At 43.1% G+C, this 18,538-nt stretch overlaps 1 protein-coding gene across 5 annotated transcripts in view; it reads left to right on the forward strand.

Moving 5' to 3' along the window:
- tti1 (TELO2 interacting protein 1) overlaps positions 1-18,538 on the forward strand; it is a 41,353-nt gene that overhangs the window by 345 nt on the left and 22,470 nt on the right. For 3 of the 5 annotated variants that reach the window (XR_009827203.1, XM_062057812.1, XM_062057785.1), the window contains exons 2-10: positions 198-931; positions 2,665-3,002; positions 3,065-3,338; positions 5,977-6,148; positions 6,215-6,531; positions 6,662-7,012; positions 10,892-11,051; positions 15,365-15,526; positions 15,815-16,014. Coding sequence is in view for 4 of the 5 variants with exons in the window: in XM_062057812.1 (XP_061913796.1) it covers positions 198-931; positions 2,665-3,002; positions 3,065-3,338; positions 5,977-6,148; positions 6,215-6,531; positions 6,662-7,012; positions 10,892-11,051; positions 15,365-15,526; positions 15,815-16,014 (2,708 nt within the window). In the remaining variant the exon portion in view is untranslated. The remainder of the gene's footprint in view (positions 1-197; positions 932-2,664; positions 3,003-3,064; positions 3,339-5,976; positions 6,149-6,214; positions 6,532-6,661; positions 7,013-10,891; positions 11,052-15,364; positions 15,527-15,814; positions 16,015-18,538) is intronic. The other 2 variants (XM_062057794.1, XM_062057804.1) reach the window with 2 other exon arrangements.

Genomic DNA, 18,538 nt, shown 5'->3' on the forward strand with positions numbered 1-18,538 from the left:
CGACTTAAACAAGTTGAAAAACTTATTCGGGTGTTACCATTTAGTGGTCAATTGTACGGAATATGTACTGTACTGTGCAATCTACTAATACAAGTCTCAATCAATCAATCAATCAAACAGACACAACTACTGTAACTGGAGACGGTGTAATATTGATCCAAGTTGTGACTCATCATCATTAGCAAACTGTTTTGCAGCCACCCAACAGGAAGTGATGCCTCAGATTGGCGATCCGAAGATGGCGTTTGCCCACCTGCGCCCAGGGTGTGTCCTGCTGAGCCGCCAGCCCACGCTCCACAATGTGGAGACCTTGAGCGGCCAGCTAAAAGAGGTGGAGCATGCCACCTTGCAGCAGCTCCAAGACTACGTCCTCTTCCCGCTGCGCCTGGTGCTGAAGGGCGGTGGCGGGGCCAAGAAGGAGAAGGTGGTGCAAGCTGTGGTGGAAACCATGACCCAGGTGCTGGAAAAGACTTGTGTCCAGAGCTGGGAGACACTGCGCCAGCTTTTCTCAGAGCTTTGTCTCTGCCTGTGTTCTCCATGCGACCCCGGGAAGCCTGCAGATACGTCGGAGGAGCTGAAGCTCGCCGTGCTGCGATGCCTGGACGCTCTGCTCCACGCGGCCTATGGCGACATTGTCTTCAAACTCTTCCAAGCGGCCATGCTGCCCGGCTTGGGGGCCGCCGTATCACTGCTGCTGGCACTGGCTGAGAAGGACACCTGCCGAGAGGTCCAGGCGGCGGCCTTGAAGAGCCTCCAGGCGCTGACCATGCAGTGCGACTGCAGTCAGGATCACGTAGTGCCTTGCTCAGAGGAGAGGGAAGCGTTGGGCGCCAGCTTTGCCTCCTTCTTACCTGGAATCGCTAGCAGCGTCGCCAGGATGGTCACAGGAGACGTGAGGCAAGGCCATGCCGTGACCGTAAGGGCCATTAAGGTATTCATGCGTTAGTGCTCCACACGGCAATACATGTTCTGAGCTTTTCTTCCTGTCACTCACACCAGGAACTTAGAACTACGTCGAGGCTAGCTTGCATGCTGGTTTGAAAATAACAGTGATCAATGGAGTAAAATAAATATCAGTCACCAGAAACTTGGGGAGAAAAAACAAAACATATACGATTATACATACATATATAGATATATACATATATATTTATATATATATATATATATATATGTACGTATACATGTGTATATATACAGTATGTACGTATATTTGTATGTGTATATTTATGTATATACAGTATGTATGTATATGTGTATGTATATATATATGTGTCTATATATATATATATATATATATTACCCCATCAAGTCATAAAAATGGGGTGCCACGGTAAATTTTTGGGGTCCCACTTTTTTCCAAGCGTTTTAAAAACAAATGTATGCATTATCCTGTTATATCTCACATTCTATATTGTGTTTTGATCAAAGGTAGTCATAAACGTTACTTCATTCATTAAAAAAATTATACAAAAGAAAACACATTTTTATGCATTTGGAAATGTATTCAGTTATAAACATTCACTCACTTTCTTCTTTCCTTCATGGATCTAAACTTTACCGCTGCCGCTAGTTTTTTATATATTTGTATTTAGAAAGTTGTAGGTGTACTTATTTCAGTATAAAAGTGTGAAATGTTTTTTGCTTGGGCCATGAAATGATGATAATCATCTACACTTTCATGGCAAATAATGCCAACAAACTTAGAATTTGGCAAATTAGTTTCAATGTCATTGAATAGAGTGGCGCTCTGGCTTGGTGATGGCCATAAGTTGTGTGTTCCCTTTTAAGAATGGCAGTATGTGGGGTGTGTAAGTGAGTGGGCGAGTTAGGAGAGTGAGTGCTAGCATGTTCAGGAGTGTTACTAGCCTGGGGGATGTCCTTTGTGGAAAACATAAAGAGTTATAACAAATTGTCATTCCCACCAAAGAGCAGAACTGTAGGGAGCCACTGCCGGGTAAAGTGGAGGGTGTTACCCCTGACAATGAAGGGAAGGTCTCCCCTGTCAAGTGGAGGGTGTTACCCCCGACGATGGAGGGACAGTCTCCCCGACGACATATATACTGATATATATACTGTATATTCATCAAATTAATTTGTGTTTTATTTTTTAACAAATATGGCCAAAACATAATGCTTTTAATTCAGCAGAATTTCTGCATGTTAGATGAAAAAAATCATTTTAATAGTAAAAATTAACAATTATATTTAATGTTTTTTGATTCTTGGATGTATGTGTGTATATATATGTATGTATATATATATATATATATATATATATATATATATATATATATATATATATATATATATCTATATATATATATATCTATATATATATATATATATATATATATATATATCTATATATATATATATATATATATATATATATATATATATATTCGGAGTGTGGCCCTGCTATGAGGTAGCGACTTGTCCAGGGTGTACCCCACCTACCGCCCGAATGCATTTGAGAAGGATGGATGGTTATTGGTAGTGCCAATCAAGGTTTGGTCTAGGACTGTCTACATGCACTAAAGACACTGTTTGCTAATCGAGGTTTGGTCTAGGACTGTCTACATGCACTAAAGACACTGTTTGCCAATCAAGGTTTGGTCTAGGACTGTCTACATGCACTAAAGACACTGTTTGCCGATGAAGGTTTGGTCCAGGACCGTCAGTCTGGTCATGGAAGACGCTCAGCTTCAGTCTATCGAGCCTCAGAAGTCCTCCCGGGCACACCTGAGCAAGCTGGAGCAGCTGATGGTGCATCGCACGCTGGACTGGGTGAAGAAGACCTCGGAGAGGCTGTGCGTGCTCCTGAAGAGGATAATCTCCAGCACGGTGGCTCATCAGCACTGGAGGGTTCGTCTGGAGGTGCTGGAGCTGGCGGACCACCTGCTGGACAGGTGTGGTGGGTCTCTGGGCCAATGTGTGGGTCTGCTGCTGGAGGTGCTGGTGGGGGCCGTCAATGATGTGGATCTTAGAGTCCGAGAGAGGTTGGTCTTCTGTTGGAGCCGAAAGAGATGTTGTTTGCTGATCTTCTCATCATCTCTTTTAGGTGTGAGCTTGCTCTGAGAGCGGCTTCTCAGACAATTCAGATGTCTTCCAAGACCAAGGATACTGAAAGTAAAAGCAGCTTCACCGACGTCCTATCGGAGAACCTGCACTCTCTGGCAACGTCCTTGCCCAGGCTGATGCGCACCTATGATGACCAGAAGAAGCTCTTTGTCCTCAACGTCCTCCTGGGTTATCTCAAGCTGCTGGGACCGCTGGTGTCTGTGGTCCTCAACTCAGCCGTGCATCTCCACAGGATCTCCAAAGCCCTCATGCAGGTAAGACAGTGTCAAACTGCACCTAGGCGGAGAGATAGGAAGTGTTTCCATGCCTAGAGAAGTTGACCAGGTGCACCAGGGGTGTGACTTAGCAAAGCATGTTCACCTTCACAACTACTACAGCAGAAAGAGGTTTTTCAAAGAACAATAAAATGCTATTTCGGCAAAAATGTTGTAAACGCTGAGGAGCCACAGGCCAACTGACATGCAAACAGTTAGCACGCTGGTCACAAAACAGTAGTATGCTAACAATTATGGAAGTATATTTGTCTCACATCAACTTATATACATCAATATGATATTAATACATATGCATATATTAATAAATATACAAATAAATAGATAATTTGTATAAATAAACACATATTTGTAAATATATTTTTGAGATTTGAAAATATATACCAATACAATTTATAAATATAAAAATGTGACATACAAATAAATCAAGAATTTGTATAAATAAACGTGTATTTGTAAATATATTTTTGAGATTTGAATATGAATATGCTTGATTTTGTATTTTTATTGAATTTGCATATGTGGATCGCTTTTTTGCTTTTGTGTCGATGAGACATTCCTCCCACAAACCAGATGCACAAATAAATGTGACCTACACACTCTCCTGAATAACCAGCAGAGGGCACTGCATCCTGATAAGGGATCAGTATCTACATCGGGATAAGGTCATTAAACGGCATTAATACAATAAAATAAGCAGCTAGCACGGCCTTTCAGAAAAACTGGATAAATTAGCATTAGCTAATACAACGCTAACGTTAGCTAGCTCAGCCCCGTTGTGCATTCTCTCTGTAAAGACGTGGATTGTTTTTGTGCAGAGAACTCCGGGCATTTTACATATAATGCATATAATGCTCTGTGACCCAGACCGCTCTGGCTGCAGTGCCTTCTGCTTGTTGTTCAGTGTGTAGGTCACATTTATTTGCGCATCTGGTTTGTGGGAGGAATGTCTCATCGACACAAAAGCAAAAAAGCGATCCACATATGCAAATTCAATACAAATACAAAATCAAGCATATTTATATATAAAAAAGGAATTGGCCTCACTGTTCCAATACTTTTGGAGGGCACTGTATACTTGTAGTGTGTCTCTTGCAAACGTTTTTTTATCATCCTAAAAAAAAAGACGTGTGTTCTTGGTAGTGAACGATAGACATAATTCCAAAAAAAAATGTTGCCCTTCAATGTGATTGAAAGTGGCGCACCGCTGCAACTTCAAAATAAAGTTTTTTTACGTGAAAACAAATTCAAGTAATATAATATATTGTAGCCTCCAGAAGAAGTCACACAAAGTCTGAGGCTATTTTTAACTTTTATTGCCAATCTTATGATAACAAATGGCACAATTCCAGTTCCCATGAAAATACTTTCTTCTCTACGCTTTCCCAGACACACAACAACACTTCCTCATTCTCCACCAATCCCCTTTCAGACGCTGTTTGTAAACATGGGAACAATGAACATCAAATCCAAACACCGGAACATAAAACATTACCATGAGCTGGTCGTTACTGTCTGAATTCATATATATATATATAGTCTATTATGTTTGCACAATTGACAAGCGATGCACCAAAAACGGTGCCGGGGGGCGGGGTTAAGGGGGAGGAGTATATTTATAGCTAAAATTCACTGAAATTAAAGTATTTATATATATATATGTATATATATATATATATATATATATATATATATATATATATATATATATATATATATATATATATATATAGTACAGTAAACGGTAATGAAAACACAGTTGTTCTACTAACTGTACTATACTTGCTGCTTACTTTAAAAAAAACAAAAAACACTTGCCTTTCACTATTTGAGTAGCCTTTGTTCTGCCATTTGAGTACTGGCGAGCGATCTCTGAATCCGGGAACATATCCTTCACGGATTTGTTGAAAATATCCGCAAATGAGAACGGAATGATGGGAATCCGGATGTTGTGTGTCAGTGTATTGTAATAATCCCAGGAAGGTAGGCTCATACGACTTCTTTGTTTGTCTTGTCTTTATTGCACAAGATGTAATTCAACCACACGACCGCTCCAATGTGTGTCTATCCCTTTTCCCGGCAAAACTCGAACACCCACTTCCTATTAACAACGTCACTTCCCTATCTCTCCCGGACGTCCCGCCCCCCAGCCAAAGTCATTGGCTAACACTCCGTAGCCAGCCGCTACAGTATTAACGTGCCGGCTGGAATAAACACACGCTGAGAAATAGCTCTGTGCCTGCCTACTTTATGGGTTATAAATAAACCTATGGATAACGGAGACATATATAATAGTCTCCTTTTCAGGTGAGAGAGGACGCTAAAGGCAGTGCCTTTAAGGCACGTCACCAATATAGTTGTCTGGCTGGAAATCGGGAGATTTTCGGGAGAATGGTTGTCCCGGGAGATTTTCGGGAGAGGCGCTGAAATTCGGGAGTCTCCCGGAAAATTCGGGATGGTTGGCAAGTATGAGTAAGAGATTTGTTTGAAATGTATTTAAGCTATGGCCGCAAGGTGGACACTTGTGTGTGGGACAAATCCAACGCAACCTCCAGCCCTAGCATGAAGTTATAGCAGTGCAACTTTCACAATAAAAGATTGTTTGAGGGTGTGTGCACAGGTGCTGGATTTGGACGTGACGGACGTTCGTATTGTAGAAGAACGAGGTCACGGTGCCCTGATAGGAACAGGTTCCGGTTCTCTGCACTGCGCGGACGTGCGGAGGAAGCGTTTCCTCTTCTTCACCGATGACACCATCTTCTCCGTGCTCACAGAGATCTGTCAGACTTTAGGTAGCGGATTTTATTCTGTCACAATATCGAAACCTATCAAGTCATGTTTCCACTTCCTGTCTCCAGGTTACTATGGCAACATTTATTTGCTGACTGACCACTTTTTGGACCTGTACCGCCAGTCCTCGGTGTACAGGAAGCAGGCCGCCATGGTTCTAAACCAGATCATCCGAGGTGCTGCAGAGGGAAGGTCTTCTGCTTCCCAAGAAGACCTTAAAGCTTCTGTCATGTTGGTCCTGGAAGAATACATCAGCCCGAACAACTGGCATGTGAACATGGTCGCCGAGGACTCTGGCAGCCATGGAAAGGACCAGAAGGTGAAGAACAACTGGCATGTGAACATGGTCGCCGAGGACTCTGGCAGCCATGGACAGGACCAGAAGGTGAAGAACAACTGGCATGTGAACTTGGTCGCCAAGGACTCTTGGCAGCCATGGACAGGACCAGAAGGTGAAGATGCACACAGCACAAACACGACATAATTATCTCCGTTTGTCTGCTCCTTCTTTGTAGCTCCTGATGTTCTCCTTGACCCACACTCCTCAGCCTTCCTCCTCCTCCATGGCCACCCTGCGCCAGCTCAACAGCAACATCTGGCAGGTGTGCATCCAGCTGGAGGGCGTGGCATGCTTGGCTCAGGCCCTCGGGCGGGACTTCCGTCCCCTGCTGATGACATCACTGTACCCTGTGCTGGAGAAAGCAGGGGAGGAGACGCTCCTCATCGGCCAAGCGGCGCTCAATGCCATGTGGGCCATCAGCGAGGCCTGCGGGTACTCGTCTCTCAAGGACATGATCGCTGAAAACTCAGACTACCTGCTTAATGACATCTCCCTCAACCTGCAGAGGCTCGGCCAGCATCCGCAGGTAAACCTAAATGTGGTATCGGCAGGTAAACCTAAATTTGGTATCGGCAAGTACACCTAGATGTGGTATCTGCAGGTAAACCTAAATGTGGTATCTGCAGGTAAACCTAGATGTGGTAATCGCAGGTAAACCTAAATGTGGTACCCGCAGGTAAACCTAGATGTGGTAGCCGCAGGTAAACATAAATGTGGTATCTGCAGGTAAACCTAAATATGGTATTCGCAGGTAAACATAAATGTGGTATCCGCAGGTAAACCTAAAATATAATAAAAGAAAAACTGCAGTGACTCAAAACTAAATAAAAAGTAAGCCAATGCAGTCTTTAGAGTAGAACATGTCCAATGCAGTCTTTACACTAGAACATGTCCAGGTGTCAGAGTGGAAGAGAGTCCAGCCCTTTTCGAGAGGACTGGTTCCAGAGCCCTTGCTGTGCGTCAAAGTAAGTCCAACTATATCCAGCCGGAATTTCCCCACCTCACGCACCAGCTCAGCCTCCTTCCCCCAAGCAGTGACAGGCGACGAGCTGGGGTAGAAATTCTTGTTGTCCCAGGCTCAGAGCCTGTACGATGGAGTTTAACCCAGTAGATGAGAAGGTAGCTTCCCTCTGCCTTTGGGTGGGGGGAACTGGTCCTGATTGTTGTTTGTGCTGATGCACCAAACAGCGGCGAAGAGTACCTGCCCTTTTTGGATTCCCTCGAGGGAGGACTCTCCAGGACTCCCTCAAGGGAACCCAAAAAGGAGAGTCCTCCCTCGGGTGATTCTCTTGTTCTACTGTATGGCTCACATTGGCAACGACAGTGAAACCTGGAGAGGCGGGATTGGGGGGGAAGGGCTGCCCGGATCTGAACCAGAGTGGTGTTTTGTTATTGGACTTTTGTGCTGGTCACAGATTGTCCATAACAAACACCACGTTCAAACATAAGGGTGTCCATATGTGCACTTGGCACCAGGACACCTTAGGCCGCAGTTCCATGATTGATTTTGTGGCTGTGTCATCGGATTTGCGATCTCAATTTTTGGACACGAGGGTGAAGAGAGGGGCAGAGTTTTCTACTGATCACCATCTGGTGGTGAGTTGGCTCCGATGGTGGGAGAGGATGCCGGCCATACTTGGTAGGTCCAAACGCATTGTGAGGGTCTGCTGGGAACGTCTGGCGGGAACGTCTGGTAGAGTCTCCCGTTAGAGAGAGTTTCAATTCCACCTCCGGAATAACATGTCACAAGGGCGGCGTTGGGTATTAAGTCCGAGTGGACCATGTTCCGTACCTCTATTGTCGAGGGGGCCGATCAGAGCTGTGGCTGCAAGGTGATTTATGCCTGTCGAGGAGGGGGAAGCAGTGCACTGTCAGCACTGTGTATGGTGGGGATGGTGTGCTGCTCACCTAGTCTCAGTATGTTGTAGATCGGTGGAGGGAATCTTCGAAGACCTCCTCAAACCCACCTACACTTCTTCCTATGAGGAAGAAGCACCTGGGGAATCTGTCGTGGACTCACCTATTTCTGAGACTGAGGTTGCCGATGTAGTTAAAAAGCTCCTCGGTGGCAGGACCTTGGGGGTGGATGACATCTGCCCGGAGTTCCTCAAGGCTCTGGATGCTGTGGGGCTGTCTTGGTTGACAAGACTCTGCAACATTGCGTGAACATCAGGTGTGGTACCTCTCGGTTGGTAGACCAGGGTGGTGTTCCTCTCTTTAAGAAGGGGAACCGTAGGATGTGTTCCCACTATGGTGGGATCACACTCCTCAGCCTTTCCGGTAAGGAGAGGCTGAGGAGGCAAGGCCGAATAGTTGAACCTCGGATTCAGGAGGAACAGTGTGGTTTTCTTCCTGGTCGTGGAACTGTTTGCCCAACTAATCTACATGTGCCTTGTGGACTTGGAGAAGGTATTCGACTGTGTCCATCGGGAAGTCCATACTCAGAGAGTATGGGGGTATCGGACTGTCTGAACCTTGGAGTCTTGTTCACGAGTGAGGGAAGAGTGCATCGTGAGATCGACAGGCGGACCCTGTATCAATCCGTTGTGGTGAAGAAGGAGCTGAGCCGGAAGGCAAAGCTCTCAATTTACCAGTTGATCTACGTTCCCATCCTCAAGTGGCCAAAATGAGTGTCCTCCGTTGGGTGGTAGCGCTCTCTCTTAGAGATAGGGTGAGAAGCTTAGAGTAAAGCCGCTGCTCCTCCACATCGAGAGGAGCCAGATGAGCTGTTTCGGGCATCTGGTCAGAATGCTCCCTGGTCGCCTACTTAGGGAGGTGTTCAGGGCACATTTGACTGGTAGGAGGCCACAGGAAAGACCCAGGACACGTTGGGGAGACTATGTCTCCCGGCTGGCCTGGGAATGCCTCGGATCCCCCGAGAGGAGCTGGACGAAGTAGCTGGAGAGAGGGAAGTCTGGGCTTCTCTGCTTAGGCTGCTGCCGCCGCGACCCCATCTCGGATAAGTGGAAGAAGATGCAGACTTTAGACTAGAACATGTCCAATTCAGTCTTTAGACTAGAAAATGTCCAATGCAGACTTTAGACTAGAACATGTCCAGGTGCAGTCTTTAGACTAGAACATGTCCAGGTGCAGTCTTTAGACTAGAACATGTCCAGGTGCAGACTTAGGACTAGAACATGTCCACATGCAGTATTTAGACTGGAACATGTCCAGGTGCAGACTTAGGACTAGCACATGTCCACATGCAGTATTTAGACTAGACCATGTCCAGGTGCAGACTTAGGAATAGGACGTGTCCACATGCAGTATTTAGACTACAACATGTCGAGGTGCAGACTTAAGACTAGTACTTGTCCACATGCAGTATTTACACTACAACATGTCCAGGTGCAGACTTAAGACTAGAACATGTCCACATGCAGTATTTAGACTAGAACATGTCCAAGTGCCGTATTAAGACTAGACATACTTGCCAACCTTGAGACCTCCAATATCGGGAGGTAGGGGGTGGGGGGCGTAGTTGGGGGCGTGGTTATTTACAGCTAGAATTCATATATATATATATATATATATGTATGAAATACTTGACTTTCAGTGAATTCTAGCTATATATATATATATATATATATATATTTATTTTATTTACATAGAAAAAAAAAAAAAAACTTGAATTTCAGTGTTCCGGTGGCTATCCATTAGATGGCAGTATTGTCCTGTTTAACTTCTCCGTTCATGATGAGTATATCATTTCGGCCACCGTGTTCAATGGAGAAGTCTGTTCTATGACGTCATTGGGCAGGCAAGCTGTTTATATTGTGGGAAAGCGGACGTGAGAACATGCTTTCCCCACTCAGTCTCAGGTCCGCATTGAGCTGGAAGGGGCGTGGCCTCCAGCTCCGGCTGAATACCGGGAGTTTGTCGGGAGAATATCTCTGCCGGGAGGTTGTCGGGAGAGGCCCTGAATACCGGGATTCTCCCGCTAAAAACGGGAGGGTTGGCAAGTATGAGACTAGAACATGTCCAGGTGCAGACTTAGGACTAGAACATGTCCACATGCAGTATTTAGACTAGAACATGTCCAGGTGCAGACTTAGGACTTTAACATGTCCACATGCAGTATTTAGACTAGAACATGTCCAGGTGCAGACTTAAGACTAGAACATGTCCATGTGCAGACTTAAGACTAGTACATGTCCACATGCAGTATTTACACTAGAACATGTCCAGGTGCAGACTTAAGACTAGAACATGTCCACATGCAGTATTAAGACTAGAACATGTCCATGTGCAGTATTAAGACTAAAACATGTCCACGTGCAGTATTAAGACTAGAACATGTCCAGGTGCAGTATTAAGACTAGAACATGTTCAGGTGCAGTATTAAGACTAGAACATGTCCAGGTGCAGTATTAAGACTAGAACTGGTCTTTGTGGTGTGCTGCAGGCTCCAGGTGTGCTGACGGTGATGTTGAGACACAGTGACTGCTCTCTGCTGCCTCTAGTGGCAGACCTGCTCCATGACGTGTTGATGGCCCTGGACCTCAACTATCAACACATGGCTGCTACCTTCTGTTCTGTACTCTACTCTCTGATGACATCACTAGGTACTACTTTTGACTTTTTACTACTACAGTACACATGTATTTATGATAGTTCTACTCTCTGATGACATCACTAGGTACTACTTTTTACTACTACTGCACACATGTATTTATGATAGTTCTACTCTCTGATGACATCACTAGGTAGTACCTTTGACTTTTTACTACTACAGTACACATGTATTTATGATAGTTCTACTCACTCATGACATCACTAGGTAGTACTTTTTACTAAAGTAGAAATACTTTATAGTTACTAGTAGTTGTATCCAACACCAGGATGTTCAACTTATATATTTCAATTGTGCTTGCTCTAAAATAACTCCAATATTGTACATTTTTCACTCATATTAAATATATTAATAGACCCATTTCAGTTCAACCAATGAGATCATTGATCCCGCCCACCACCACCTCCTGATTGGCTGATGATATTTCATGATGATAATGACAGAGTGTTAAATCACTTCAAATAATAAACACAATTAGTAAAGCTTATATTTCACTTTGATTGATTATTGAACGAAATATTTCACATTTACAATGTAATTGACATAAATACAATGATAGATCATTGAACATTTACAATGTAAGTGACATAAATACAATGATTATTGAATATTTACAATGTAAGTGACATAAAGATGGTGGCACCCTGCTCGGCTGCGGCTGCAGAGGCTCGTGGTAGTAATGGAACTTTTTTGGCAAATATATCGGTAAATTCCATGAATTTCAAAGTTAACTTCCAGCGTAGTCACTCCATCGTAACATGCGACCGCCAGACAATTTTAGATGTAAATAAATCGACCAGTTTTAGACCAAAAGATGCGTATACGCTGAACCTCCTCTGTAGCATGGGAATACTGCGCCGGCTACATCCAGCGGCCTGTGAAGCAGTGGAGCCAAGTACCAGCGGGGACCGTCGGCGGAGTTCACGTAAGCGGTGTGATCGGAAGCAACAAAAGCTAAAAGCTAATCCTCACAGAACGCCGCTTCCTTCCATCCTGCTTTCAAATGTCCGCTCCCTGGAGAGGAAACTGGACTACCTGAAGCTGGATTTAAATGCAAGACGGGAGATGAGGGGCTGCTGCGCCATATTTCTCACAGAAACGTGGCTGTAACCATCCGTTCCGGATGAGGCAGTTAGCATCGAGGGGCTAACAATGTTTCGGTGGGACAGGAGCAGCACTCTCACTGGTAAATCCCGAGGCGGTGGTGTTTGCATATACATCAACAACAACTGGTGCAACAATGGGAAGATAGTCTCATGTCACTGCTCTCCTGATGTAGAACTACTAACTATAAAATGCAGACCGATTTATTTACCCCGGGAATTCAGTGCTATGATCTTCATAGCAGTGTACATTCCTCCCAGTGCTAACATCAAACAAGCCTTGGAATGCTTTGTACTTCTCCATCAATGAACTGCAATCTACACATCCAGAGGGAGTTTTCATCGTGGCAGGGGACTTTAATCAAGCTAACATGAAAACTGTCTTCCCCCATTTCCATCAATATGTGAATTTTGCAACCAGAGGCGAAGCAAGTTAGACATGGTCCACAGCAACATCAAGCTGGCATTCAAAGCTGCACCCCGCCCCCACTTTGGCTCCTCAGACCATCTCTCTGTGATGCTAATTCCTGCATTCAAGCCTCTAATGATCAGAAAGCAAGCTACAGTGAAGCAGGTGAGGATGTCCGGAAAACCCTGAGGAGAGTGAACCCCTGGAAAGCAGCGGGACCTGATGACATTCCGGGCAGGGTGTTAAAGGGATGTGCAGACCAGCTGGCTGGGGTTCTCACAGACATTTTCAACACCTCGCTGACCCAGGCTGTGGTACCATCATGTTTTAAGACGGCCACAATCATCCCAGTACTTAAAAAACCCACAATCACCTCCCTCAATGATTATCGCCCTGTGGCACTCACCCCCATCATAATGAAGTGGTTCGAGAGGCTGGTAAAGGAATACATTGTTTCCAGACTTCCCCCCACATTCGACCCATACCAGTTTGCTTATCGCCCTAACCCAGGGGTCGGCAACCTTTACCACTCAAAGAGCCATTTTGACCAGTTTCACAAATTAAAGAAAACAATGGGAGCCACAAAACTCTTTTGAAATTAAAAATGGAATAACACTGCATACAAAGTTTTTTTTTGCTTTGTGCTATGTATAAACCAGGGGTTTCAAACACGCAGCCCGCATCTTGATATGAAAATTTAATGTTAGTGCGGACCACGAGTTTTATATGAATGGCGCTTGACAGCGTCATACTTGCCAACCTTCCCGATTTTACCGGGAGATCCCCGAAATTTAAGTCCACTTTTCTCTCGAATGTCTGCTGATTTTCACCCAAACAACAATAATAGCGCCCTCTACAACCAGCATTGACAACGCCCCACCTCAACCGACGCACGGAGGGAGGGGGAGTTGATGTGTGGGGGGCAGGGTTGGAGGGGCAGGGTTTGGTGGTAGCGGGGGTGTATAATGTAGCCCGGAAGAGTTAGGGATGCATGGAATTCTGGGTATTTGTTCTGTTGTGTTTATGTTGTGTTACAGTGCGGATGTTCTCCCGAAATGTGTTTGTCATTCTTGTTTGGTGTGGGTTCACAGTGTGGCGTATATTAGTAAGAGTGTTAAAGTTGTTTATATCGCCACCGTCAGTGTAACCTGTATGGCTGTGGACCAAGTATGCCTTGCTGTGCAAGCAGAAGCTGCATACAACATGTACCTGGACTGGCACGTTGATACTGTTGGCTGTAGAGGGCGCTAAATGCTGTGTCATCACAGTATCCCCTTATTATAGTTAACAGGATGAAAATCAGAGAATAATTGCCCCGGGAGATTACAGGGAGAGGCACTGAAATCCGGAAGTCTCCCGGGTAAATCGGGAGGGTCGGCAAGTATGCAGTTGAGCCGCATCAGAGTGGTCAAAGAGCCGCATGCGGCTCCGGAGCCGCGAGTTGCCGACGCCCTGCCCTAACCGCTCCACAGAGGACGCCATCACCTCTGCACTCCACCTGAGTTTAGAACATCTGGAAGGAAAAGACACACACGTGCGGATGTTGTTTCTTTACTTCAGCTCTGTGTTCAACACCATCATACCACAGCACTTGGTGTGCAAACCTTGGATTCAGTACCCCCCTATGCAACTGGCTGCTTGACTTCCTCACAGACAGACCCCAGACAGTGGGCGACAACACCTCCAGTGCCATCTTCCTGAGCGCCGGCTCCCCCCAGGGCTGCGTCCTGAGTCTGCTGCTGTTCACGTTGATGACCCATGACTGCTGCGCCAGGTCCACTACTAACCACATTGTGAAGTACACAACAGTAGTGGGCCTCATCCGTGACAACAACAACATGGACTACAGGGAGGAGGTGAAACATCTGGTTGACTGGTGCAGAACTAACAACCTGGTCCTGAACGTCGACAAGACCAAGGAGATCATGGTCGACTTCAGGAGGCACCAGTCCAGCCGCATTCCACTCTTCATCAACGGCACAGCGGTGGAGATGGTAAGCAGCACCAAGTTCCTGGAGGTGCAGATAACTGACAATATGACCTGGTCCCTACACACCGGAGCTCTTGTAAAAAGAGCTCAGCAGCGCATGCACTTTTTGCGTGGAATGAAAAGAGCACAGCTCCCTCCCCCCATTCTCACCACATTCTACAGAGGCACTATAGAGAGCAACTACATCTCTGTCTGGACTGGAGCCTGCAGTGCCTCAGACTGGAAGTCTCTGCAGAGAGTGGTGAGGACGGTGAAAAAGATCATCAGGACTCCTCTTCCTCCTATCCAGGAGATTGCAAAAAGCCGCTGCCTGACCAGGGATTTAGAAAATCTGCAGAGACTTCTCCCACCCCCACCAAGGACGGTTTTCACTGCTGGACTCTATAAAGAGTTTCCGTAGCCTCCGTAGCAGAACCTCCAGGTTGTGTAACCGCTTCTTCCCTCAGGCCATAAGACTTTTGAACGCATCATAATAATCCCCTCAATTCCCCCCAAAATGATTTTAAGTGGCTGGAATACAAAGACAATATAACATACTGTACATCCATAAACCTGCAATATATTTATCTGTACAGTAATCTATTGATTTATATCTGCACCTTATTGCTCTTTTATCCTGCACTACAAGCAGCTAATGCAACTTCTTCACATTCAAGTTCACATTTGAATGACAATAAAAGGAAGTCTAAGTCTAAATACAATGATTGATTATTGAATATTTACAAAGTAAGTGACATTAATACAATGATTGATTATTGAATATTTACAAAGTAAGTGACATTAATACAATGATTTCCTTTCAGCAAAGTGGTTTCCCTCCAGTTGCAACAGGACCAAAAAGTCTTGTAGAAGCCAGCAGAACTCTGCTGACCAGGAAGTTTTTGATGTCCGCCTCTTCCTGCTGGACTACCGCAAGCAGAAAGATCTGGCAGAGGGCCTTGGAATGGGGCAAGATGACCTTGATGGTATGGCTGGAATGGGGCAAGATGACCTTGATGGTATGGCTGGAATGGGGCAAGATGACCTTGATGGTATGGCTGAAATGGGGCGAGATAACCTTGAAGGTATGGCTGGAATGGGGCAAGATGACCTTGAAGGTATGGCTGGAATGGGGCAAGATGACCTTGATAGTATGGCTGGAATGGGGCAAGATGACCTTGATAGTATGGCTGGAATGGGGCAAGATGGTGTGTGTTCTCTGGCTGAAAAGTGTCAAGCAGACTTGTAAAGTGACCAGTGGTGTTGTGTTGCAGAGGAGGACTATGATGGCGGTGGTCCAGAGGAGAAACCGGACCTTCCCTTGTCCCCTCCCCCCGCAGAGGAAGAGGATGACTATGATGGTGGTGGTGCCGAGGAGAAAGCGGACCTTCCCTTGCACCTGAGCATGAGCAAAGAAGTGATGGAGCGATGTATTCACCTGTTGTCTGACTCCAGTCTGCAGCTACGACTCAAGGTAGGATCCATTATTAATATTATAATCATTATCAATATTATTGTTATTATTATTATTATTATAATCTATTATCAATATTATCATTATCTAATATTATTATCATTATCATTATTATTAGTATAATCTATTATTATTACCATTATTAGTATTATAATCATTACCAATTATTATTATCTATTATCATTATTATTATTATTATCATTATTATTATTATCTATTATTAATACTATTATCTATTATTATTATCTATTATCATTATTAGTATTATCTATTATAATTATTAATATTAATTATTATTATTATTGTTTTAATCATTGTCATTACTGTTATCTATTATTATTATTATTTTTATGTATTATCTGTTATCAATATTATTATTTTGTATCTATTATTATCATCATTATTATTTATTATCATTTTTAATATTATTTTAACCTATTATAAAATTATTATTATCTATTTTCATTATTATTATTATAATTTTTAGTGTAATAATGCTCATTGTCATTTCTGTATTTTTTTTTTTAATTTTCGCTAACTGCTTATTTGCTATTACTTTTACCATCATGTCGTATTTGCTGATGTTGCTCTGTTGTTGTTGTTGTTGTGTTTGCTGTTGTTGTTTTTGTCTCTCTGTCTAATCCCCCTCTTGTCCCCACAATTCCCCCCTCTGTCTTCCTTTTTCTCTCTTTCTATCCCCTCCTGCTCCGGCCCGGCTGCACCAAATGATAATATAAATACATTTAATAAAGTCAAAATACAAGTAAGGCAACAAGAGAAGTATCCTACACTTCTCTTTTGTAAAGTAAATCTGAACAGCCGATATGGGCATCTACATCTGCTATATGATTTGCCCGAGAAGCTGGGCAGGACATTATAAAAATAAAAAAAAATAAAAAAAATAATATATATATATATATATATATATATATATATATATATATATATATATATATATATATATATATATATATATATATATATATATTATTATAATCATTATCAATATTATTATCTATAATTATTATGATAATCTATTATCAATATTATTATTATCAATATTATTATATGTTATCAATAATATTATTATTATTATCTATTATAATTATTAATATATATTATCATCATTATTATTATTATAACCCATTTTAATTATCTATTATCATTATTGTTGTTATAATCTATTATCAGTATTATTTGTGTCTATTATTATTATCTATTATCAATAATATTGTTATGATCTATTATCATTATTATTATTAATATAATCTATTATCAATATTATTTGAATCATTATCAATATTATCTTATTATTTATTATTATTGTTATTATAATACATTATCAATATTATTATTATCTATTATCATTATTATTATTATATATTATAATTATTAATATATATTATCATCATTATTATTATCTATTATCAATATTATTATTATTTATTGTCATTATTATTATAATCATTATCAGTATTATTATTATCTATTATTATTATTATTATTATTATGATCTATTATCAATATTCTTATTTATTAATATTATTTATTATCATTATTATAAGATATTATCAATATTATTATTATATATTATCAATATTATTATTATCTTTTATCATTATTATTATAATCATTATCACTATTATTATTATTATGATGTGGAGGAGCATATTATTATGGAGGAGCAGCGGCTTTACTTTGAGTTCCTACCGGATGGCAGAGCTTTTCACCCTATCTCTAAGGGAGAACCCCGCCACCCGGCGGAGGAAACTCATTTCGGCCGCTTGTACCCGTGATCTTGTCCTTTCTGTCATAACCCAAAGATCATGACCATAGGTGAGGATGGTAACGTAGATCGACCGGTAAATTGAGATCTTTGCCTTCCGGCTCAGCTCCTTCTTCACAACAACGGATCGATACAGCGTCCGCATTACTGAAGACGCCGCACCGATCTGCCTGTCGATCTCACGATTCACTCTTCCCTCACTCGTGAACAAGACTCCCAGGTACTTGAACTCCTCCACTTGGGGAAGGGTCTCCTCCCCAACTCGGAGATGGCACTCCACCTTTTTCCGGGCGAGAACCATGGACTCGGACTTGGAGGTGTTGATTCTCATCCCAGTCGCTTCACACTCGGCTGCGAACCGATCCAGTGAGAGCTGAAGCCATCAGGACCACATCATCTGCAAAAAGCAGAGACCTAATCCTGTAGCCACCAAACCAGATCCCCTCAACGCCTTGACTGTGCCTAGAAGTTCTGTCCATAAAAGTTAAGAACAGAATCGGTGACAAAGAGCAGCCTTGGCGGAGTCCAACCCTCACTGGAAACGTGTCCAACTTACTGCCGGCAATGCGGACCAAGCTCTGACACTGATCGTACAGGGAGCGGACCGCCACAATCAGACGGTCCGATACCCCATACTCTCTGAGCACTCCCCACAGGACTTCCAGAGGGACACGGTCGAATGCCTTCTCCAAGTCCACAAAGCACATGTAGACTGGTTGGGCAAACTCCCATGCACCC

The sequence above is a fragment of the Entelurus aequoreus genome, linkage group LG01 (assembly GCF_033978785.1).
Source record: "Entelurus aequoreus isolate RoL-2023_Sb linkage group LG01, RoL_Eaeq_v1.1, whole genome shotgun sequence".
Taxonomy (NCBI): domain Eukaryota; kingdom Metazoa; phylum Chordata; class Actinopteri; order Syngnathiformes; family Syngnathidae; genus Entelurus; species Entelurus aequoreus.